Source organism: Podarcis muralis, chromosome 16 (genome assembly GCF_964188315.1).
Source record: "Podarcis muralis chromosome 16, rPodMur119.hap1.1, whole genome shotgun sequence".
In the NCBI taxonomy this organism is placed as follows: domain Eukaryota; kingdom Metazoa; phylum Chordata; class Lepidosauria; order Squamata; family Lacertidae; genus Podarcis; species Podarcis muralis.
Genome location: NC_135670.1, coordinates 35102152 through 35127392, shown reverse-complemented (window position 1 = coordinate 35127392; position 25241 = coordinate 35102152). Strand labels below are relative to the sequence as shown.

At 43.7% G+C, this 25241-nt stretch overlaps 2 protein-coding genes across 22 annotated transcripts in view; one reads left to right on the top strand and one right to left on the bottom strand.

The window, feature by feature from the left end:
• Positions 1-6546, top strand: part of PIWIL1 (piwi like RNA-mediated gene silencing 1) — a 28444-nt gene extending 21898 nt beyond the window's left edge. For both annotated transcript variants that reach the window (XM_028710392.2, XM_077920201.1), the window contains 5 exons: positions 34-104; positions 1817-1970; positions 2250-2375; positions 4625-4772; positions 6151-6546. In XM_028710392.2, coding sequence (XP_028566225.2) covers positions 34-104; positions 1817-1970; positions 2250-2375; positions 4625-4772; positions 6151-6267 — 616 coding nt within the window. In that variant the 3' untranslated portion in view covers positions 6268-6546. The remainder of the gene's footprint in view (positions 1-33; positions 105-1816; positions 1971-2249; positions 2376-4624; positions 4773-6150) is intronic.
• A 2894-nt stretch (positions 6547-9440) lies between these two features.
• RIMBP2 (RIMS binding protein 2) overlaps positions 9441-25241 on the bottom strand; it is a 296295-nt gene continuing 280494 nt past the window's right edge. For 8 of the 20 annotated variants that reach the window (XM_028709315.2, XM_077920567.1, XM_077920565.1 and 5 more), the window contains 6 exons: positions 24487-24655; positions 22642-22707; positions 19193-19296; positions 15894-15965; positions 13519-13653; positions 9441-11102 (listed from right to left, as the gene is read on the bottom strand). In XM_028709315.2, coding sequence (XP_028565148.2) covers positions 10911-11102; positions 13519-13653; positions 15894-15965; positions 19193-19296; positions 22642-22707; positions 24487-24655 — 738 coding nt within the window. In that variant the 3' untranslated portion in view covers positions 9441-10910. Of the gene's footprint in view, positions 13654-15893; positions 15966-19192; positions 19297-22641; positions 22708-24486; positions 24656-25241 lie in introns of all 20 variants that reach the window. The other 12 variants (XM_077920566.1, XM_077920568.1, XM_077920570.1 and 9 more) reach the window with 6 other exon arrangements.

The following is a 25241-nucleotide window of genomic DNA, read 5'->3' as shown; positions in this document are numbered from 1 at the left end:
TTTTGCCTGAAACATTTTCTTTTCTCACAACAGTTGGTATTCACGCTGTGTCCTTCAAGATCGTGGACAAGAACTTGTAGATGGACTTAAAGTATGCTTGCAAGGTAAACTTAAATACTTAAGAACTGCTGTGTGTCATTTTCCCTATTTCTTTTTTTTTTAAGGGACTGATGAATCGGTAACCATGGGTCTGATCACGTTTGCCAATCTGTTTGTAAAGACCTGCCCAGCCCCATGCCCCAATCTGCTGATGGTGCCTTTGGTGGCACAACCAATAGCCCATTGCTCTTGAAAGCAGGTCAGAGCTCTCCACTCCGCACTCAGTGGCAGCTGGGAATTGTTTATCCTTGTTTCATGCAGTTTTCCTAATGCAAATACAACCGGGGAGTGGGGTGGGGATGGTGTAAATCAGGCATAGGCAAACTCTGGCCCTCCAGATGTTTGGGACTACAATCCCCATCATCCCTAGCTAACAGGACCAGTGGTCAGGGATGATGGAAATTGTAGTCCTAAACATCTGGCGGGCCGGAGTTTGCCTATGCCTGGTGTAAATAAAGCTTATCTTTCTGTTAATAAATGGATACTTTTGAATTCCATTACCTTCACTGGGAGAGATGGGCATATGTTTTGCCTTCACAGATATCAGTAGGACTTGGTGTTTTATCTTCGATTGGGTCATGCCCAAATATTTTTTAAATTTACACAAATTGGAGTGCTAAGTACATTGGTTAAGATGAAACTTAAAAAGCACTCCTTTTTTAATTTGCCTATTTTTTATTTTGACAAAGTAACAATCATAAATAATAAAAATGTGCGCCCCACCCAAGACCGTTCCATTATAACTATCCAACTTCCCCAAATTTCAACACGTCTTGTAATGGTTTGAGCCCTTTTTGGTGTAACAGTAAAAATTCTCCAAACGCTGTCCGTACCTTCTCAAAATCATTTATTCTGCATATTCCCCGTCTTACCTTAATGGCACATGTTAATTTATCATTAATAGCTATATCCCACACTTCTTAATACCATTCTTCCATTTTATATTCACCTTGCCCCTTCCACTTCCTAGCTATAATAATTCGTGCAACTGTCAATAAATTTGTGAGCAAGTCCTTCATAGCCTTCCACCCATCGTAAACTGATAATAATGCAACCTCTGAACTTTCGGTCAGCTTTAACACCATGATTTCTGTTATCTCTTTAAACACCCTTTGCCCCCCAAAATTGTACATATTTATACCCCCACCACATGTGAACATAATTCCCAGTTTCCTGGCATCCCCTCCAACATAACACCGAATATTCTTTGTTTATTTGATTTAATCTGACTGGTATTAAATATCATCTCCAACCTAATTTATAATAAATTTCTTTCATTCTTATAGACAACATTTTCAACGTGCGTTTCTCCCATATCTCCCCCCAGCTTTGACTATCTGCCCTGTTGTCTACTTTCCCCACACCTCTTTTAATTGATCTTCTTGATCCTTCCATTTCTAGTAATATTTTATAAATGAAAAGTAATCCTCTAACCAGGCAAATTGCTATATAACAAACTGATTTATAACATGCTTGCTTATAAAATTCAATTTAATGGGAAGTTGTCTTAGCAGGGTTGACAGTTAATTTATTCCTGTGAAAAAGATAAATTGCTTCCATTCAAAACACGAGTGTGAAGGAAACCAGTTTTACTAAGCTTGACATTTGTAGGGAGGGGCTAAAAACAGTCAGACTGCTTTTTTAATTTAATGGTGTGTTGGCGGCCAAAGGGAATAACATTAGTAGTAAATTGATGCACTGATGTTTTCTCCTAAAGCTGCTTTAAGGACTTGGTATACCTACAACAACCACATGCCTTCTCGCATTATTGTGTATCGAGATGGTGTTGGAGATGGTCAACTGAAAACCTTGGTTAACTATGAAGTTCCTCAATTTCTGGAGTGCTTGAAAGCTGTCGGGCAGGACTACAAGTAAGTTAAGTGATCCAACATGATCATGTCATGGTTAATCACATGCAATGGCTCCATAAAAGGTAAGCTTGGTGATACCATCTGGCATACCTGAATATCAAATGGGTAAATGAGATGGCTTTATTGAACCACTTCTCATTGGTCTAGCCTAGCCTTCCACTACCTGGTAAAAGTGTTTCTGTTGTACTTAATTGCCACCATATTAGAGTAGGTTTCTTAACATACTGTTTTATTTCAAAGTAGTAACTGTATATAAACTTCTTATGTGATCTTCTCAAGTCCCAAGCTAACAGTGATAGTGGTGAAGAAGCGTGTGAATACAAGATTCTTTGCTCAGCTTGGTGGAAGACTTCAGAATCCACCTCCTGGCACAGTTATTGATTTGGAAGTTACCAGACCAGAATGGTAAGTTGCAAGTAAACTTTGTGCATATGGAAGATAATTGAGCTGTTGTCTGGATTGCTTTTGCCAAATCCTTGTTAATAACCAGTATTCTTGCTATGGTTCTTGACTGGGAAATAGCCAATTCTTCTGTGGATGCCAGAGGTCTCCAAGTAGGCCGTGTTCTCTGCCTTGCAGTTCAGAGGCAAGAAACACCCAGAACTTCAACAGAAGACTTTTCCCTTCTTGTTGAGGATCATTGTTTCCTTTCTCGGCTCAGAACAACATCCTTTCTGGAGTTTCCCTCTCTATTGCTATTCTTTACCTTGTACTTTTCTTCCGTTGCATTCCTTCTCCTTATCCACCTTTGAAAAAACAAAATCCCTTTAAATTTGTTAAACTCTGCTTTCTTTACTTTCTTTTCCTCTGTGCTCTTTTCTGGGCCTGGAGTCAGAAGCTCTTTTAACATAGAGCAGACAAGGGAAGCATAAGCTGCATTTTAAGCAAGGGGCAGCACTTAGCAATAGTCATAGCCTGCACCCAGGCAGCCATAATTGTGGGACATTCATTGCCATTTTGAGAACTCAGGGAGCTGGGCGAAAGTCCTTCCTCCCAGTCTGGAGGCTTTTGTCTCGTGTGATGGCATGCCTGCTTCATTCACTGCCTCTTTGCCCGTTACACCAAGGCTGAACACTTCCATGGCTGTGGAGGAGCAAAGGCAAGGCTGTACATTATCCTGCCATTGCTCCGTGCATGGCAAGTTCCCTCCTCAATTCAGCCACTGCAGAGATGGGGAGACCCAGGAGCTGCTTTCTTCTGTGGACTCCAGCACAGTGGGTGAGAGAATTGACTTTGTTGATCTATGTGGCCTCCTATGTGGCCTATTAATCTCTCAGAGGAAAATCTCCTTCCCCCACAATCTCAGCAACTTGCTCCTGGGGCCAAACTGCTTCAGGCTTGCCAGGGAGTCTCAGCCCAGTCTGTTTCTGAACCCACAAGTGATGCCTTTGGCACAGTTGACATTATATCAGGTCTTCTTGCCACCACAATCTGCTCTCTATATACAGTATATTTTTCCTTCTGGTCTCCTCCCTGTCTTGCTGTAACAAGTTTGCTATAATTCAGCACACTGCACCTGAACTTTCCCTTCCTCCTTTCATGCCTCAGCCTAGTGCTCCTTAGGACCTGCTCTCTGCCACTGCCTTCTAAATGTACCTTGGTTGGCACAAGGGCTCCTGCCCCCTTTCAGGAAGCTAGAGAGCAAGCAGGAGTGAGAGATGCTGCCTCTCTCTCATCCCATGAGACAACTAAGTATTGAGTGATGAGATTCTGGAAGTAATCTGGGATCCTCTGTACATCCACAGTGAAATACAGTTTATTGTAAACAACTGTTACTTCAGTGTGAGAAGGTATCCTTGTATGAATGAATACAATGGATTACTCCTCTGATTCATATTTACCTTGAGTGGCCTTCAGATGAAGGTGCTAAATCAAAGGGTGCACTTGGGAAAGCACCCAAGAATTCTAGATACTTGCTATGCTCAACTTGAGCCATTGGTTCTGTAGTTGCAGAACGTCCCACACACTGTGTTTGGTATAGATTAAGCAAAACCTCGGAAAGTGTGTGCATTATTCTTTTTTTGTCGGTGGGGTGGGGGGAGAGAGGTCATTCATTATGCCACTTTTCATTCAAATGAATTACAAAGCAGCTTAAACAGTAAATAACCTGAATGTTACAAATACAGAATCATAGAATAACAAGTCGTTAGCTAAACAATTGCAATCTATAAAACACTATTAACAAAACAACTAAAAAATAAGTTGAACATCACAATTAAGGCAAAGTCATATTATATGATTAACAAATCAATACAGCACTTATAATCTCTAAAAATATTAAAAACAGTAGCAAAATAGCACTGTTAAATTCATGCACACATATTCCCCATCCCTATGCCTCATAACCTTTCTTTCTGTTCAGCTGATTAAAAGACACACAGTGCCTATGGCAGCTACTCCTCTGAAGGTTCCTCAGGCTGGAGGTGGGGTGAAACCAACCACACACTGATGGCAAACAGTCTCTCCCCCCTCACAGTTCCTTCCTCTAGAAACAGCTCCCTTGCGAAGGCTCTTAAGGCTGAAGGGTGGGGCAAGGCAGGTGGAAAAAGCCATTGCCTGATGGCTAGCACAAAGCTTCTCCCCTCATAGCATGTGCTCCTTAACTTGCACTTGTCTGGAATTCCATTCTGAATTGTAATTTTCTTCTATTAAAGGTATGATTTCTTTATTGTGAGTCAGTCTGTGAGAACTGGCAGTGTTGCACCAACCCACTACAATGTAATCTATGACAATAGTGCGCTGAAGCCGGACTACATGCAGAGGCTAACATACAAGCTCTGCCATATGTATTACAACTGGCCAGTAAGTATATGTACAATAAATATGCTTCTCTCTCAGCAGATGATGATATCCTCAAATGAGTTAACTCCTCCCAGGTCCTCTAATAAGCAGGGTTTCTGCAAATCAGGCTCAAAATCTTTGCTCTGAACGCTTGGGGAGGAGTAACTTTCCACTTTTAGTTCTGTTCTGCTTTGCTCCAATACATTTGGGAACAGATGTGAGTTCCAGCAAAAAGCTTGTTGTGGGCTCTTCTGCCCACAATCATCCATTTGGGGTAGAAAGAGAATTAGTAAGGCAACTTTATTTTTGTAAGGCTTATTAGCATTTCTGCCTGCTAGTTGATTCCTTAAGAATCAATAAAATTCTAAATGAGGTGGGGTGGGGAGGCAGAAATACGGGGCAGAGGGTATCCAAATTGTTAAGTAGACAAGCAAGCTAGCTGAATTTGCTCAAGTGTTCCCTTACCATGAATGCTGCTTTTGCTTAACACACTAATACAGTTTGTCTGTGTCTGAAGCAGAAAACTGGCTTGAAGAAGCCCACCTAACTATAATTGCATCCTGTTGAGGTGATTCTTTACATGTCATAAGACAGTTTCCTTTAAAGCCTGGTAGAATCATGCATGTGGCTCCATTCCGTTCTGCTCCTCCCACCCAGTGCAGCTCAAATGAGTCTTATAATCTAATCTGAACCTAGACCACAGTTTGTTTCAGTCTGTGAACAGTAAGTCAGAAATAAACCAAGAGAAAGCTGCATGGGGACCTGCATAGCATGTCAGAGATACATTGATGGCTAAGCTGCAGTTTTAAGACTAGCTTATTGTGGCATGCAAACTAGCTCAGAAATCCTGTTATGGGTGGCTTTGATAGATTGAATGCCACCAATGAGAATGTATTAAAATCTGTTTACTTGCAGAACCTCACACAAGGGCCATCACAAAATCATATTACCCAGCATAAGTGGTACATTGTAGCCATGAGCATAAATCCATTGGGACCAAACTGCATTTCTCCAGATGGGGCCAAATGACGTTTCTCATTAAGAAGGTCCTTTGAAAGTAAAACAGTTCTCCAGTCATTCTTTTGAGAAGAGACAGGAGAGACTTGGCCCCACCCCTCTGCCACATTCTCAATAGAATATTTATTTAGATTCTTGTTGATTTTTAACTTCTGTTGGTGAGGACAGCAGAAAGGAGATTTCTGGGTAGAATTCCATTAAGGAGGAATGGAGGAGGCAGCTTAAAAGAGATATACATTTTAATGATAATTGTGCTATCTTAGGCCCTGTCTCTTCATCATATTTGTCCTTTGAAAGTGCAACTTTTACCTTGTGATGTGCCTAAGAGGAGGGCACCAGCTTGCTGTACCTGCCTCCTGTAATGTGTTTGTTTTCTCCATAGGGGGTTATTAGAGTTCCTGCTCCCTGCCAATATGCCCACAAGCTGGCTTTCCTTGTGGGTCAGAGCATACACAGGGAACCTAACTTGTCGCTGTCAGAGAATCTCTATTACTTGTGATCTTACAGGAGAGGATGAAGAACAGTACGGGAAGATAACTTGTATCGTAGACATTTTACTCCCCTTTAGAGATGTCTTGAATGTGGAGCTTAAAAAAACAAACACTTGTTTCATCATGCTATGCTGTTTCACTTAGTATTATGTCAAGCTATTACTTGTGACTTCAGCAAGATGAATTTTTAGTTAATGTTTTGTTTGATAAAGTGTACTTGGTTTTTTGAACATGGTTCTTCCTAAAGAACCATATTTTTCCATTTCAATAAACTGTTAACACATTAATCTGAATTTATTGGTACTTTTCATTCCGGAGGATGAGTGAACACAGTAAGCTTAAATAAAAGATAAGTCCTCAATTGTTTCTTCATTAAATAGTAAAGGGACCCCTGACCATTAGGTTCAGTCGTGACCGACTCTGGGGTTGTGGCGCTCATCTCGCTTTATTGTCTGAGGGAGCCGGCGTACAGCTTCCAGGTCATGTGGCCAGCATGACTAAGCCGCTTCTGGAGAACCAGAGCAGCACACGGAAATGCCGTTTACCTTCCCGCCAGAGCGGTACCTATTTTATCTACTTGCACTTTGACGTGCTTTCAAACTGCTAGGTTGGCAGGAGCAGGGACTGAGCAACAGGCACTCACCCCATCACGGGGATTCAAACCGCCAACCTTCTGATCCCCAGGTCTTAGGCTCTGTGGTTTAACCCACAGTGCCACCCGCGTCCCCATTAAATAATTGGGGTCTTCATTAAATAATTGGGGTCAATTAAAATATGTAGTGGGCACAAGATTTGTCTTGTATGTGTAATGTTGGAAAGCCGTCCAACCTGTTTTGGAACCATTCTGTTTTTAACAGTTCCAATTTACATCCAAATAGCAAGTCAGATTGGACAAACAAAATTTCTGCTCTTCCCCATTGACATATATAATGGAAAATATTAACATCTTTAGATGTAACTGCAGCTATACCTTTATTCTTTTTCACAGAAATGGGTGAGATTTGTGGGCAAAAGAGCCCCCTCCAGAACTTGCCTAGCAAGTTGTAGCTAGGCAGGGTGGTTCAGCCTCAGACCAAGTGGGCCGCAGCAGTACTTTGACACAGAACCTGCAGGCCATATTGTTAAAGTTTGCATTATGGTTATGTTATTTAATTATATATAAATATACAATTAATAGTATGAATATTTGTTAAATTTAATACACAAGCGCAGGATACCTGACAAATTAGTAGATGCAAAGCCTGGAAATGAGGAAAAACCCAGGAATCTTGGGGTAAGTGTGAGATCTTTGGCAAGGGGGAGATTTAAAGAGCCTTATGTCCATCTAAAAGGGACGCGGGTGGCGCTGTGGGTAAAAGCCTCAGCGCCTAGGGCTTGCCGATCGAAAGGTCGGCGGTTCGAATCCCCGCGGCGGGGTGCGCTCCCATTGCTCGGTCCCAGCGCCTGCCAACCTAGCAGTTCGAAAGCACCCCCGGGTGCAAGTAGATAAATAGGGACCGCTTACTGGCGGAAAGGTAAACGGCGTTTCCGTGTGCTGCGCTGGCTCGCCAGATGCAGCTTTGTCACGCTGGCCACGTGACCTGGAAGTGTCTCTGGACAGTGCTGGCCCCCGGCCTCTTAAGTGAGATGGGCGCACAACCCTAGAGTCTGTCAAGACTGGCCTGTACGGGCAGGGGGTACCTTATGTCCATCTAAAACCAGGAGCCTATGTTTGTTCTTCCCCACTAGGCAGGTTTTTCCACAACTACCTACCCACCCAGATGGCCCCAAATCTCTGCTGCTTCTCCCTACCCCACTGATTAACTTCCCCTGGCCCCCAGGCAGGCCCTTGACCTACACACACCAAAGACCATGAGTGCCCCCAACTAAGCAGCAGCACTGCCAGGTCTCTGTTGCTCCCGGGACTTGGAGGTGGCTCTCACCCTAGCCCTTTACTCCCTCCTTCCTGGCACTGGTGGGCAGGGGGTAGTGCCAGGTTTAGGGCAGCACAACTGGGTCCCCCACACTGGGCACCAAGCCAAAGGACACCTCAAAACCTGGCAGCACTTGCTGGGCTTCGGGAAAGACACGGTCCTAGAGCCCTCCCACCTCCTTTCCAAATCTGGGGAAGCACCCCAGGAGCCACTTCCAGTTCCCTGCCCTGCCAAGTGCCACCAAAAGGCCTTGTGGGCTCCGTGTTGGACCACCTTGTTCCAGGGGATTTATTTCTGAGTAGGTGTGTGTCAAGTTGCACTGCAAATCTGTAGGCAGCCTAACTGCAGGAGTGGGGGGTGGGAAGGATGCAAGAAAAGGTCGAGTTGGGAGTTGACAGATCTGGTATGGAGAAAAAGTAAAATTTTGGTAAACAGTGAGGATTGTAGAGGGCCATTGACACATTTCAAATCTTGAATGCTTTCATGTCTTCATCTGCATAAAGTGTTTTCCCAAGTTAAATGTATGTTGGGTATACACATCTGTACACACGGTGGAAATTGAACGGCAAGGTCAAAGTAAAATAATGCATGTCTACACTGTAGTAAGCACCATTTAGTTCAGTTGATTTATTTCTGCTGTTTCAGCCAGCCAACAAACGGCTTAGCTTGTGGGCATTGATTATGCCTGCTTTACCTTTATCCTTAATGTCTGCTTGAAATGCCTGCAGTTGGAGGGCAGTAAATAGATGTGGAGGAAAATGGCCCCCAGCCCTTGATGGGTGGGAATTACTTACTTGCCTGCCTGTTTGTTCATTGGCTGTATACATACACATGCTTACAGTTTTGCTCCTTCAAGAAAGACTGAAAATGGATTCTTGAGAGACTTGTTTGAGTGATTTCATTCATGATTTGGGGGGGGTGCATAGAGTGTTAGTATGGCTTAAGAGGGCAGGGGTGCATGGCAATCTGTCTTAAACCAAAATCCCTTGGCCAGGCATAGGCAAACTCTGCCTTCCAGATGTTTTTGAGACTACAATTCCCATCATCCCTGACCACTGGTCCTGGTAGCTAGGGATGATGGGAGTTGTAGTTCCAAAACATCGGGAGGACCGAGTTTGCCTATGCCTACTCTTGATGCTCTGAAAAAGAATGATTGCATTGCTGGAGGGTGTATTAGAACAGAGACTGGGCTCTTTGGGGTTTCTGAATCCTTGGAAGAGCTTGCCGCCTTCCTAACTTTGTCAATAAAGAGGCAACAAAGACAAACCTACAAAATATCAAATTTATTTATATAAAATATTTTACACATGACCAACTGTACACATGCACACGCCCACACAATACTTTACCACAAATTTAGGCCAGTATTTTTCTTTTAATTTCATAAATCTAGCACACTAGATTATTTTACAAGAATTTACATTATATTTCTTTGAAGACACAATGGGGAAAAGCTTTGATCATTCATATTATAAACCTTCCATCAATTACAAAAAGAAAGGCAGTCTGAAAAGTATGTATAAACAGTAAAAAGAATTTACAAATGGACAAGTTACAAAAGAGTAACAGCCAAATATGCCTGCCATCAACTACATAGGGCTTTTTAAAATCTTTTTTCCCCCTCCCAAACCACAGGTGCCAATATTAGGACTTAGTATGTAGTGGCAAACGTAGCAATCTTTATCTGTTTTAGTAACTTCTTGCTGGCGATGGTCAGTGAATAACACAACTTTCTCATTGTAGTACTTCCTCGCTTTTGTGTCTAGCATACTTCTGAGATCAGTACCAAAAAAATGGTGTCCAGCTCGACTGCATTGCAAGATACTTTTTTTTTTTTAGAAAAATTATCTGGCTGTTGGAATACCAAAACCTTTACTGGTGCCAGGACCTACAGAAATATATATATATATATATATTTAAAATGGCTTGACTGTGCATTCTCTGAATATTTTTTTATGCAGTAAATCTGGCTTTTGATGTACTTGAGAGGTTGACTAGCAGAACTCGTACAGATGTTTAAGAATGCATCTTTGCACAACACTTTCAGACTCCCAGGAATTACATTGGACATTGAACGGAGTCCGCAACACCAATTACTTGATCTTTTAAAATTACCAATGTCTTGGTGAAAGATGGAAAGACAGTTGAATACACAGTACATACAAAGTATACGCTGTATAGTTTAGACAGTACAAATCATTTGTGCATTAATAAGGCAAACATCAAGGCGGAATAAACTAGGAGTTTCAAGACCATTTATGTGTAAAGTTGTGAGTAAACGGCAGAAGAGGGATCAAAGAACAAGATTTTCTTTCTCCACTTTAAGGGAGGGAAACGTACCAAAATGTATCCAAAGTTGTTGCCTGGAAGAGAGTTGCCTTGTCATAAGATGGTTGGTTCTCGTGATGTTCCTCAATCCCTTCAGTCTTCCCTTTATATATATTTTAAAAATGCATGTTGGCAACACTGTGCTTTTTAGTAATAATGCCACGTTGGTTTTTCCCCCCTCCCTCCCCTCCTTGCCATCTCATTTAAGGAACTTGACACCAAACCAGTCAGAGATGTTTCTGCTGATGTCGGAATGTGCTAGGAAATGGCCAGGTTCTCTATAGAAAGAGGTTCAGAATAGTCATGAAAGCCCTAGTTTTTTTTTTGAAGTTTTTAATCATTTTATTTTGTTAAGAAAAAAGAAAATACATAGATCTGAAGCTTTATAGGTTGTCCAGATGAACACGAAATCATTTCACTGCACCAAGCTTTTTCAGAAGTTTCTTCCCTTTCGAAATCAGCCCCTTTTTCTTTTTCGAGGACAGTTCCCTGCCTCGCCCGGGACTACCAGAACCCACAGATGACGTAGGTGACCCCGTATGGAGATGGACTGTGGGGGATGGTGCTCTCCTTGGTGATGTACCTGTATTCTCAGGAGGAACCTAGTAGGTACATTGTTACAGTTTACTGGATGAAAGCCAAACAACAAGAAAGTTGGTAACATTATTTTTTGTTTTTTTTTGTTTTTTTTGGACAATCCATTTTTTTTCCTTTAAAGTATGCCACACAACAGATTTAGCTAATTTACCAAAGTAGTGAGAAAAAACAGCATATACAGCTGAAGGGTTGAATTTGTGGGGGTTTTTTTGTTTTGGTAAAATAAATTGCACTGCTTATTTTAACCGGGTGACTCAGAACTGGATTTTGGCCCAAATTAAAATTGCCTTTTCACATTGCGGTACTCTTGGTGACCTGAGCATGTGAGAAAATTGCACTAAGTACTACAAATGCCAAGTTCTATATATACACCAGCCAGTTTCCACAGGGAATCGCCAGTTGTGGAGATAATATAATCAGAGGCTCCCCCCCCCCCTTAATTTTTGAGATCCATTGGACACTTTTTTTTAAGAAAAACAATACTGTATATACATATTTTATAAGATGGCACACTGGTTGAAAGAAAAAAGCTAAAATGAACCTTAATCATAATCAAAGAAAGCTTAATGACCTTCGATGGTAGTAATACACACTTTTTATACAATAGGATTTCTTGTAAAATGGCTGGTACAGGGAATGAATGCTTCCTTGCACAGAGTGCATTGATATGTATGGAAGTCATTCGAGAGTGAAAACTTGTGAGTGACCACACCAGTCGCAGTGCTTGCTTAATGCTTATAAGCCGGCCACCAATTCTTTCTGGCAGCTATGACACTTGCGTGGTCCCCACTGTATCCAGAAAATCTAGATCAGGCTCAGTTTAATGAACGGAACTGAAATTGAAGAAAAGAGGTCACAAGCTTACTTTGATCTCAAATCAAGGTCTTTGTCTAATGAAGAAAACAAAAAAGAACCACTTCGTAGAAGCACCCCCCAACGTACACCTGAAGATACCATATATATATATATTGAGCTCTAATGCATTCATTCATGGGTTTGAGCTGCATGTCTTATGTCAACTGTTATTGCATTGATAAACCAAAGAGCCGCCGAGTGCTTTGCAAACGTGGGTGTAGGACTGTGCTATTGGAGAGTTTGCATTATTATTATTATTATTATTATTATTATTTACTGAATGATGACTATGGAGAAGATACTGCCATAGGCAAACTTGGGGTATCATTGACCAGCAGAGGAACTTTTAAGGCAAACAGTTGAAGCAGATATTTGAGGTTAATGTGTTCTCAGATACAACCATACCCCTTTCTTTTTATCTACCATACTGATCTGCTTACAGTGTTTCAGGGGTGGGTCTGTTTTGTGCTTTTACCCCCCTCCCTCTCCTGGAAGTGGGGGGCTTTCCTCCCAGATTGGCTAACAATGCAATATGCAGCTTCTCTTTGGAATTAGACACTAGGAACACTTTTTTATGCAAACAAACAATACGTCCAGTAAGAAATATGTTCCAAATGTTAAAACTTTTTTTTTTTTTACGAACATGAGCCCTGAATACAAGGAGGAAGAAAACAGTGAGAGAAGTCAATTCTGTTGACATTTTATGACTATATAGACCCTAGAAGTTGAGATTTTTTTTTTTTTAGAAAAATAAAAAGGAGAGGGGAAAAAAGTACATCGAAGGAAAGTCTGCAACCAACCAGGGCTAATGGTTTTGGAGACATATTTCTCTCTCTGCACATTTAGGTGCTAAGACGGCTGCATTAGATAATGCCAGCTAGCTTGAATTGATATTTTTACTGGTATCTTCAGTTGCTCACTTACGTGAAGGCTACATTGCCTTTTTTTAAGGTGTGAAATGAACACTCTTCTTCTGTTCCCAAGCAGATGAGCAAAGAAATAAAAATATACATAAAATATAATATATAAAAACTGCAGTGATGAAAGAAGACAGAAGTGAGATACTACACATGAATACTTTTCAGAGATGGGCACCTTTGTGGGATACTTGCTGGCAGCGGGTTTGGGGTGAGGATTTTGAATGGTTTGAGTTTATGGTCTACGCAAGCTTGCTGGAGCATGTCCCTTGCCTTCCCTCCCCCCCCCCACCCCCTTGTTCTGTGTTGCATTTAACACTATAGCATACCTATATTCTGCAGCTGTTAAATAATTGCAAGGCAGAAAAATGCTTGAAAAGCTAAGCTTGCATTGCAATGAACCAAACACAAAACGAATGGTTCGTAGCTAAATGCTCATGATACTATTATACACACTAGTGGAAGAACAAGTTATTTCTGTGTTTATTGGCATTTTCCCCGCAGCATGTCCTAAAAACAAAAAAATGGATTTTAAAAATGTTGACAGATGATACTCATAACTAAATCTGATATGAAATATGGGGGGGGGGGGGAGGAAACAGAACCAAAAAAAGAATAAATGTGTTTTTGTTTTTCAATGCTTGCTTACCCTTTTTGCTTTTGTACGTATTGGCGTATCTTGAGTATATCGTGCTGGGGCATCAGACAAGTAGACGTCTACATCATCAGGCACTTCTTCAAGAAAGTTTGAAGGAACCAAACCCTTCTGGCCATTAAGTTCACCCTGGAATTTAAGAGGGTGAGGTGGGAAGTGATAATCCATATTAAAGAAATCTTCCTTGCAAAAAAATATCCACAAATTCCAAAAATGGTTTCCAAAATAGCTGACAGACCGTCAGGCTTACAAGTTCAAAGACACGGACCAAAAGGGAAATGTACTGGGAGGGAGCGAGACGCAAGGGAAGGTAGCTATTGGTTGTTAGTTACAAGTAGGGATACATGAATCTGACCTTTTCCCATTTCCCCCAGTGTTAAGCCCAGTTCTCCACATTTCTGCAATGGTTTGCATTTTTTTTAAGTCCTCGCGAAAATCCAGCAGCATTTTGGTATGCCATTCTTGCAATAAATACTTCCCCTTTTTGCATTTTATGAGCATCTTTGCTCATATATGCATTTTAATTTTCATAGAATCTTAAGAGTAGGAAGGGACCCAGGGGTCATCTAGTCCAACCCCCTGCAATGCAGGAATCTCAGCTAAAGCATCCATAACAGGATATCCATTCATTAGAACTGCGTGGCAAAATTTGAGGAAGTGTACTTTTGATTGGTGGGTTGTTTCAGGAACTGAATTAGGTAGGTTCATATGAAAACAGAAACCAAACCTACTTTCCCTCCCAGCCCTCATTTCAAATTGTAATAACGAGCTGGGATGGAGTGTTCCTGCTTCCCTTCTTTTTCCTTGACCCCCCAGTGATAAACTAGCAAACCTTAGTTAGAATCAAGGTTTTCAGAGCCATGTGAGCCATTAACACTACTTTCTCGCTGATGAGCAAACCACAGTGAATCGCAGAAGATCCATATGAAAAGAGAAATAATGTAGAAAGTTAAAAGCAGCGGATGATCAAATGGGTAGATTACTGAAGTACTGTGACTAATTCATTAGTTCGCTACTCTACCTTGAAGCTACTTCTCCAGGATATGTATCCCCTTATGACCTTGGCTCAGTGTGCACCTCCAAATTCAGGGTTGTGTATATACTGTAAAAGGTAAAGGGACCCCTGACCATTAGGTCCAGTCATGGCCAACTCTTTGGTTGTGGCACTCATCTCACTTTATTGGCCGGGAGAGCCGACGTTTGTCTGCAGTTTTTCCGGGTCATGTGGCCAGCATGACTAAGCCGCTTCTGGCGAACCAGAGCAGCACTCAGAAATGCCGTTTACCTTCTCTCCAGAGTGGTACCTATTTATCTACTTGCACTTTGACGTGCTTTCGAACTGCTAGGTAAGGCAGGAGCAGGGACCGAGCAACGGGAGCTCACCCAGTTACGGGTGTTCGAACCGCCGACCTTCTGATCAGCAAGCCCTAGGCTCTGTGGTTTAACCCACAGCGCCACCCACGTCCATGGATATACTGAGATCCTCCTAATTGCTGGATCCAGCAAAATCACTTCCTTGAATCAAGGATTCAAATTCCTGAAAAACCAAGCCAGTGTCCTGGTAATGGGCCAATAAGGGAACAAGGAAGTGGACCTGTGTCAGAGGACAAATGGGTGGCTGCCTCGTTAAAAGGACAGTGGAGAGTTGTTGATGTGAGCTGGAAGCAAAGCAGAAAGCTGGGAAGCAGGAGAGAGCGCCATGATTGATTACTGTTTGAATCCAAGGCTGCGGGCTCTGGGAGAAACAAGACCTTTTGGAGGTGCTGATGTGAACCTCTCCATCATAGGCTCAGGTTGTATATATGTATAAATGAACCACATATCCTAGAGACAACATGGTCTCTGCTCTGCCTCATCCCAAAGGAAGCAAACCCTGGGGAAGCACAGGGAACCAAGACACAGATCTAAGGAGCAGGGCCTCTCTAGTTTTGGGATCCACCATGTGGGATGCCTTCCCCCAAGGAGGCTTCTTAAGCAAGCCCTGAAAGTTGGGTCATTCAGGGCACCATGCTGAAACTTGGCTCTCTTAATAGACCTGACTGAGTAGGTGTGTTTGCTGTCCTTTGGTATTTGCAGCTGTTTCCGCTCTGTGCTACAAGTTCCTGCTGGATTTGAACTGTAGCTTGTTTGGGGAGGGGGGGGGCTTGTATCTGGGGCCTTGATTGGAAAAAGAGCCTAAGTAGTTTGCTCTTGCTGGTTTATACAAAGGCAGGGAAGGCTCTCTGGTTCCAGGGGCACTCTCGAAAAGAAAAAAAATTAGGCTGTTCTTAGTTTGAAACACCCTGAGTGGAAGAGGGTTTGCACCCAATGAATGGACGCGATACTGCAACTGGGGCAGAGTAGTGGAAAGAAATAAACAGGACACTTACATAATAAAAGCCATCTTCATCAATTTCTCCAATGACTGTTATAATGTCTCCTGTACAAAATGTTAGCTCAGCCTGTGGAAAGAGAATAAAGGACAGCATCACCAGGTTTTGCAAAGCAGGGTTCAGTTTTTGACGCTGCGTCAAGGATCGCTTCTTTCCATATGAACCTACCCTGATATCATCTTCTGGGGCTCTACTTCATGTGCTGCCTCCTCAAGAGGTCCAGAGGGTGGCAACACAAGAATTGGCCTTCTCTGCAGTGGCTCCCCGTCTGTGGAATGCTCTCCCCAGGGAAGTTCGCCTGGCACCTTCCTTATACACCTTTAGGCACCAGGCACCTTATACACCTTTTTAACCAGGCCTTTGGTTGACCTGATCGACATCCCATACCCTTTTAAAATGTGGCTCTTCTGGGGGGAGTATTATTAGATTATTGCTTTTATTTTTATTTTATATACCGTGATCTTTTTATGTGAACCACCCTGAGACCTTTGGATATAGGGTGGTATACTACTACTACTACTAATAATAATGATAATAATAATAATAATAAATGATGGATATCTAGCAGCACCTCTGTTTATTACTGGTGAGGTGACTGTATCTTCTGCTGACACTATTTACAGAAGTCTTTTTACATTAGTCTAATGCAGCAAACAACAAGACGAGTCTTGGGGTTCCTTTAAAAACTAAGGTTTATTCTGGCATGAGCTGCTGCAGGCCAGAGTTTCACTTCATCAGATGCACAAAGTGCAACCCTGAACTAGCAAGCACATATACGCATGAGAGGAGGAGGATGAATGTCAGAACAGACATGGGATAGAACTCGGTAGCACAGCATCTGCGTTGCAGGCAGAAAACCCCAGGTTCCATCTTTCCCTTTTCTGTTTAGTATACTTTTAAAAAAATAGGGAAAAGAGAAAGAGGGAGCAGATGAGATGCACTGGCAGAAGGAGCTCCTTTAATTTTAATGCCTGTGTAGAAGAAGAAATTCTAAGGGAGAGTTTTTTCTCATGCTGGTGTACCAACTCTATCTTCATGTTTTTGGCAAGACATTAAAAGCTGGTTCCATGGTGGTAGGTGATGTTGCAGGTGAGTCCCTGATCTGAAACCTATTGAAGTCTATGCCTTATGCTATACCTGGCCACAAGGAAGTGATTTTGGGTGGGGATTCATTTTAATAGGAGCAAGTTCTTTTTTTAAAAAAAAATCTTAAATTCAGTTTTGCACACTTTTTTTTTGAAGCAATCGGAGGTTGGTTTTGGGTTTTTTTTTTAAAAAAATGAAAATTCTTTAGCATTTCGGTGCAAATTTCTCTTAAAAAAGAGTTTCCCCTAATAAAATGCAGTTTCGTTGTGTTAGTGAAAACAATACCATCTTTTCCCAATGTCCCCACCCCCAAATTTATGCAATTTGTAACCAATTGGTTGGTTGGGGAACTGCACCACACAATTTGGACGAGTTCAAATTTTGAAGGAGGGCTGTGTTGCAGTTCTCATACTGGGAAATGCAACTTCGATTGGCTTGGCTTCAAATGTGAACTGAACCTGACCGGCAGAATCTGAGACCAGGGAGAAGAGTCGGGGGAAGAATTTAAAGACTATCTACAGAAATATTGTAAAATTAATGAATGTTAAAATGATGTTGGATGGAAAGTTATGTGGTTTTTAGCTATAACGCTATAAGGAGTATGAAAAAAATGGGCTATTAACAGTCAAAAATTCAATGTTACATATTATTTTAAGATTAAAGAGTAGGATAAACAAAGAGGGGAAGGATTTGCTGAACTAACAAATTGAACTGGAATACAAAAAGGGAGGTGTGAGGAGGTCCGGGAAATAAGCAAATGAAAGAAAGTGATGGAAAGATGGAATTGTTTTACTATTTTTATTTTGTATTTTTCTTTTTTCTTTTTTCATTTTGTAAAATTCTAATAAATATCTTTAAAAAAATCAAAATCAAATGTGAACTGAACCTGATTTCTCCCCCATCCTTGGCTCTGACCACTGGCAAGGCTGCCTAGGGCTGAGAACTGGAGTTTAACAGCACCTGGAGGACCACTGGTCTCCCTGGTGCTTCCAGTGTAAGTGCCATGATTATTTTGGACTACAGTTCTCACCAGAGAAGGCATAAACCAGCCGCCAGCCCCTAAATCTGTGGTAGTCAATGTGGTGCCCTCCATTTGTTTTACGTTGCAACTCCCATCAGCCTCAACCATGATACACAGGGGTCAGGGATGATGGGTATGGAATTCCAGCAACATCTGGAAGGCATTAAGTCTCAAAGTGCCATCAGGCAAGCAATGTCCAGAGTGAGGAACCAACTCTTTATTGTCAAATGCACCATATTTTTCACTCTATAAGACGCTCCTGACCATAAGACGCACTTAGTTTTAGAGGAGAACAAGAAAAAAAAATTCTCTCCCTCTCTGCGCAGCACCTCTTCAGCGAAGCGGCAGGAGAAACGGAGCCCCTTCCATTTCTCCTCACGCTTCGCTGAAGGGGCGCTGCGCAGAGAGGGAAAGGTGTGCAGCGCCTCTCCAACAAAGTGAAGCCAGGAGAGCAAGAGGGGTCAGGGCGCACCGACTCCTCTTGCTCTCCTGGCTTCAGGGATAGCCGCCTGAAGCCTCCGGAGTGCAGCGGGAGCACTCCCGCTGCTCTCCGGAGGCTTCAGGTGGCTATCCCTGAAGCCATGGAGCCTGCATTCACTCCATAAGATGCACACACATTTTCCCTTACTTTTTAGGAGGGGAAAAGTGCATCTTATAGAGCGAAAAATACGGTACACTTACAAGTTAGGAAAAGGCATGTCTAACAGTCCTACATGTCTCAGCTACTCCTGGGTGGACACAACAGGGAGGCCCCAACCTCGGGCTTACATGTCTGCGTGCAAGCAGATGGAGACTGTGCCTGCATGCAACCTTCTTCTTCTGCTGCTCCCACTTCATTCCTCTCCTGGTCCCGGGAGACAGGGGAGCAGGAGAGGAAGGCACAGGAGGAGGAGGTGGGGAAGCCCTGGACTCTTCACTCTCAAATCCTGCAGCCCCCTTCTGTGTCTGATTCTCGTCTCTCAGTTGTTACAGGTCCCCCCAGATCACAGATCCCTTCTTCCAAGTCAGTCTCCACTTCCACTTCTGCCGGTGCCCACTTCTCAATACCCAGCCACCACTCCTCTGTGTCCAGCCAGTCCCTGACACCAAGCTGGCTACCCCCCTCCACCCTCAAAGGACTTAATTCTTTCTGTATCCATGTATCAATCAGGTTCGAAGGAAGGTTTTTTTGGTTTGCTTCAATGCGTACCTCCACGTCAACATTAGGAGAGCTCTCCCTTGGATCGTAGTCATATAGTGCCACCATTCTCCTGGTCGATGCTGCAGGCTGACGGCCGCTCCTCCTGTTCCTTTCTGTTCCAGCCAAAGGGAGGAGAAGCTATCACAGTTACTTTTAAATATATATATCACCACCATGCAACTGTGACATAAACGAGGGAGCAACCCCACCTGAGACCTTGTTCGCTAGCAAGTCACTGGCTTTAAAATGGACACAATGAAATAGGTACAGTTTCTAACCCTGAGGTTGGCTCTGCCTTTTGATAGTGCTGTTCAGATCAGCCTTTGCCAACCTGGTGCCCTCCTGGCCTTTTCGGGAGTTGTAGTCCAAAGCCTCTGGAGGGCACAAGGTTGGCAAAGGCTGGTTCAGACGGTCAGGGACCTGGGTTTCATCTGTATCCAAACCACTTCTGCCAAATGGACTGCTCTCCTGACTTAGCAACAGAGGGCAGAAGAACATAAGAACACAAGAAGAGCTGGATCAGGCCAGTGGCTAGTCTATATCAGGATCGTGTTTTCATAGTGGCCAGGAAGATGCCCCCCCCATATAGCAGCTTACAACATATGCTTGTAGTCTTCAAGAATTGGAAAGAACCACAAGTGGTTCATGGGTGCACCAATGGTGGTGGGAAGCTACCGCTAAACTGAAGCTAAAAGGCAGGGCTCTAAATTCATCTTGATTTAAGCCTCTGCAAACAGATCCTGTTAACACCTTTGCCTGGTAGAAGAACGAAGGCTCCTTCAAGACCTTTCATGCTGTAACAGAAACATTATTTACACCAGAAATATACACATTTTCTCAATGAGCGACAAGAGCAAACGTGGTTTGAGCAAAAGCTGCAATGTTTAGACACCGACATTAAACATTTCTCAGGGGAAGTTCTGGAATGGCCTTCCAAACGACATGAACGGGGCATGGTCCTTGCAACTGGCAAAGGAAAACCATGCTTGTTTAGCATCAGTATCTCATGAAGGATGCTTTGGAGCAGAGATAGTGGGGAACAGTATGAAAACTGATGAAAGGGAACTTGGGACAGGGACTCCATGTCTGATGGACCAAGAACATCAAGGATGAAGAACGTTTGGGATTGGTACATTTTTTTTAAGAAAGAAAGGAACGTATAGCATCGCACCACACCACCTGGGAGCTGGCATTTCTTTGGAGGAGACTCAATTCCACAGCTGGAATGAAGCTGGAATCTTGGTTTAGCTAGCAACTGAGCTCTGGTCCCTGCAGATGTCAAGGCAGCCCTAAACATCTTTGAACAGCCTTTTAAAGAGGCACCAGATCCCTTTTAAAGATGCACAAAAACCGATCCCCAAGTTGGAACAAGAAGTCAGGTTGTTTCCCCCTGCAGCTGAACCACTATTTCAGCTGGTCCAAGGTGCTGGTTGTAGCACTTTCATGAATGATGGAGGAAAATAACCAGTCTCAGCTGTGCAAAGGATGCGGGAAAATAGGGACTGGGGGGAGGATGCTCAAATGAAGGAGAGGGTTTGCGAGTTTAAAGACTCCTTTTCTCATCACATCTGGCGTTGACCCTGCTCTGAAAGAGCTGCCTCCCTTGAAGATGCAGACCAGGATCCAAAAGAAGAATGAAAGTAGTTCCACGAAGCCACAGGTGCGTATACCTTGTGTTGCTTTCATCAGCAGTCCCTTGACAACACACTACAAAACCACCCTACACAGTTCTACGGTTCCTGGTGGTTATACCTTATGATTCTGGCAGGGTAGATGGGATTAACCTGCTAAGCCTCAAGACTTTCCCCAGGGCTGTGTGTATTCCAAATATTCATGTTTGGAAACCTATTACAGTGGACACTCAGGTTGCGAACGTGATCCATGCGGAATGCACGTTTGCAACCCACATGCGGGTTGCGATTTGGTGCTTCTGCGCATGTGCAACTGCCGAAACCTGGAAGTAACCCATTCTGGTACTTCTGGGTTTCAGCGGTCCGTAACCCGAAAAAATGCAACCTGAAGTATCTGTAACCCGAAGTATGACTGTATTTATTTATTTACATTCTAAGAAATCTCAGTTTTCATTTACTTAAAGAAAAAAAAGTCTAGTCCTTATGGTTGTGGATGTGATCAGTGCTTGGTGAAAATGTAGAAGGCCTTCTCTGGCAGTGGCAAGGAGGTAGTTTCAGGGCTTAATTTGCCCTCCTTGCCCGCTGCCCAACATCTCCAGAGTAGTACAGAAAGAATCTCACACTTTTTATCATCAGGGAGTCCTTACCAACATTAACAAGTCTGATGAAGGCTGGTGTACCTTGGAAGGTGCTGTACTTTCCTTCACCATAAAGGTAAAGGGACCCCTGACCATTAGGTCCAGTCGTGACCAACTCTGGGGTTGCGGTGCTCATCTCGCTTTATTGGCCGAGGGAACTGGTGTACAGCTTCCGGGTCATGTGGCCAGCATGACTAAGCCACTGCTGGTGAACCAGAGCAGCGCACGGAAATGCCGTTTACCTTCCTGCTGGAGTGGTACCTATTTATCTACTTGCACTTTTGATGTGCTTTCGAACTGCTAAGTTGGCAGGAGCAGGGACCGAGCAACGGGAGCTCACCCCGTCGCAGGGATTTGAACCGCCAACCTTCTGATTGGCAAGTCCTAGGCTCTGTGGTTTAACCCACAGCACCACCCGCGTCTCTCCCTTCACTATAGGCTTCTTTAAAACAGAGGTGGGCTGGCCATCTGCCAGGGACCCTTTGGTTGTGATTCCTGCATTGCAGGGGGCTGGTAGGTGACCTGCGAGGTCCCTTCCAGCTCTACAATTCTCTGATTCTGCTGTGGAATTCTGTGGGGGATATTCTAGGCCAGTAGCTTCCAAACTTCCTCACCCCCCAGACCACTGGAGAATTGCTTACAAGACCATATGATTGATTTTCCTGCCAGAGCCGGCCCACCCATGATGCAGGGCGAGGCAGCTGCCTCGGGCGGTGGAAATGGAAGAGGCAGCACTCCCTTGAGTCCATCCCACTGTCACTGCAGAAACAACCTAGGTAAGGGAGGCTTTAGTAGCAGAACAACAACAAAACCTTCTGCTGCCCAGCTTTGAGTGTACCCAACCCCTAGGGGCAGAGAAAAGCTCTGCGGAACTCCATTCTCCATGAGACACTTAATCTCACGGTTGTGGGTTCGAGCCCCACGTTGGGCAAAAGATTCTAACTCAGAACTATTAAAAGTAGCCAGCAGAGCTGCACAATGACCGGACCAGAGGCACCTAATGAATGCTCACATTTTACAGGTGAGGAACACCCTTTCTGCTGCCAGTATCTGATGGGATGCCTAAAAGGAGTATCAAACAAGCCAGCTCAAAGCACTTTGCTTCGTCAACAGCTTGAATCAGGTTGTTGGGTTGGGGGTTGGTTGGTTGGTTGGTTAGTTGGTTAGTTGGTTGGTTTTAAGCACAGACCTCTTTTGGACTTTCTGGACCTGCGGTGTGCAGAGTGTGAGCTCTCTTTGAAACGGTTGCAGTTGACTTCGGGAAAAGAACAAACAAAAGAAGAGAAGATATGAAGCTGTTAAGAAGGAAGGTACCGCACTTTCAAAATGTGGACTTTCAAGGACCGAGACCAGATGGGTGGCAATGCAGCACCTCCTGAGTTCATTTTAACCACCCCATGTGTTTGTCTTTTTCACAGAGCCATTGTTGCACTGAGGGTGGTGTAATCCAGCATGGTTAAGGGGTTGGTTTGCTTTTCCACGTCCTCAGGATCAAAGGAGACCCCAACATGAACAACAGAGGATCAAAATCAGATTCCAACCCACCTCCTCAAACCCCTTTCAGGCCAAAGGGGTTAAATAATTATACTTCCTTTAAAACAACAAAAACTTAAGGTTCCTGGCCAAACTAGCCACAACATTAGCTGCATGGAAGGTACACATTTTTTGTTTTCTAAATAAGCAGCTGCAGTGAACCCATGCATTTGAAGCACATTTCCTGCTCGCTCTCCTGCCAAAAAGAACTTTGGGAACTGTAGTTTGCCAAGGGTGCTGGGAATGTATCCCCGTGAGGAGTGAACTACAGTTCCCGGGATTTTGGGGGAGGTCAGGTGCTTTAAGTGTGTGCAGCCAGCTTCTTTCAACCTCTGCTGACAAAAATAGATGGAAGCTGTTGTTTGTCTTCCAAGGAAAGCTCCTTTGGGTGCCCCCTTGGGGAGGGTGCAGTGCGGGGAGGACAGAAAGTTAACCCCCCCCCATAATCCCGAGACAGCTCAAGCTGTCCCACAGCTGCTATTTACATAACTGAAGAATGTGCATGTTACCAAGCAATTAACATTACATCTATTTCGGCCCTTTGCCTCTCTAGTTTTTGAACCTTAGCTTATTCTGAAGACTACAGTGGTACCTCAGGTTAAGAACTTAATTCGTTCTGGAGGTCCACTCTTAACCTGAAACTATTCTTAACCTGAAGCACCACTTTAACTATTGGGGCCTCCTGTTCTGTTCTCATCCTGATGCAAAGTTCTTAACCCGAGGTAATATTTCTGGGTTAGCGGACTGTGTAACCTGAAACGTCTGTAACCTGAAGCACCATTGTACTTCAGTTTCCTACACAGTGATGACCTGCCTGGTCCAGAATATTGTGTGATTCAGGCCATGACTCAGAGCTGCAAGCAGGGGTCTCCAATGGGAACAACAAGCGGGGTGACCCAGACCAACCGGCAATGCAGAACATGCCATGCAGACTCTAACCATTCAGAAGATTGACATCTTTTCTTTGAACCGATGAATTGTTGGCAGTGGTTGTGCTTTAAAGGCCTCAGTAGCGGGGAACAAACATTTCTATTTGAGTTTTGTTAGCCCTTATGCGTGTTCACCAGGAGTGGGGAGCCTAAAGGCCAAAGGCCAGCCCCCCAGGGTCTCTCTATCTGGAACTCGGTAGTCTCCTCCTGAGGCCACATCCCTCACAGACCCTTCTTGGCACCCAAAGTGGTTTTGCCTGGCTGGAATGTGTCCTTGAACTCTGGGTAATGCCTAGCACTTCTCCAGATGCCAAGGTGTGCGTGTGGAAACCAGTCCACTGTGCAAAGGCCAAATAGGCATTTGCTGCCCTGCCCACTTTGGCCTTCGCCCCCAAGACCTAATGCGGCCCTTGGGTTGAGAGGTTCCCTACCCTTGGCTTATGCAGTAATCTGATTCTGGGCAGATTTATACTACTTGACTGCAGGCCTACTGCTGAACTGGGGAGCATTTCTACAACTGTTGCAGACAGAGTCCCAACAGCATGATGACAGCTACAGGTGGCCTCCCTTACCTATTTTCTCCACAGGGGTGTTCAGAGGGAGGAACCCTTGCTTCAGAAGCTGCTCCATCATAGCTTCGTCGTCGGCTTGGATTTCAGAGACCATATTGCAAGGAATAAGGCCCAGCCTCGCGCAGGTTTCCCCCCGGTAAAATCCATCAACGTCTTTATCGCCGTACACCTGATGTTGATGAGGGACGAGAAAACAAACAAATGGCTTACTCAGTTTGACCAAGCAGGCATTTCTGAAGTTTGTTTGTTATTCGTTGTTTGTTTATCAAGGAAATAAACAACTATCTGACTTTTAGAAGGCATCTGAAGGCAGCCCAGTTTAGAGAAGTTTTTAATGTTTGATGTTTTATCACATTATTATTATTATTATTATTATTATTATTATTATTATTTTGAAAACCACCCAGAGCGGCTGGGGAAACCTGGCCAGCTGGGCGGGGTATAAATAACCTTTTAAAAACAACAACAACAACAACAACAACAAATTTCTGAGGTAAAGGTAAAAGTCCCAAGGTAAAGGTAAAGGTATAGATTTGGAACAGTGGTTTGCAGAGGGGCATAGTTCAGAAGGCAGAAGCTGGGAAATACTGGATGGGGAACAGCTAGGAGAAGAAACGCTGGGAGAGGGAGGGTTAACAGATTTACAGTTGCTGGATAGCATTCCTTCCCCACCTCCATCTAGAAGGGCTCAGAAAGTCTCCAAACAGAAAGCACAGAGGCACAAGGTTACAAGACGTAGGAGGGATGCAAGAGGA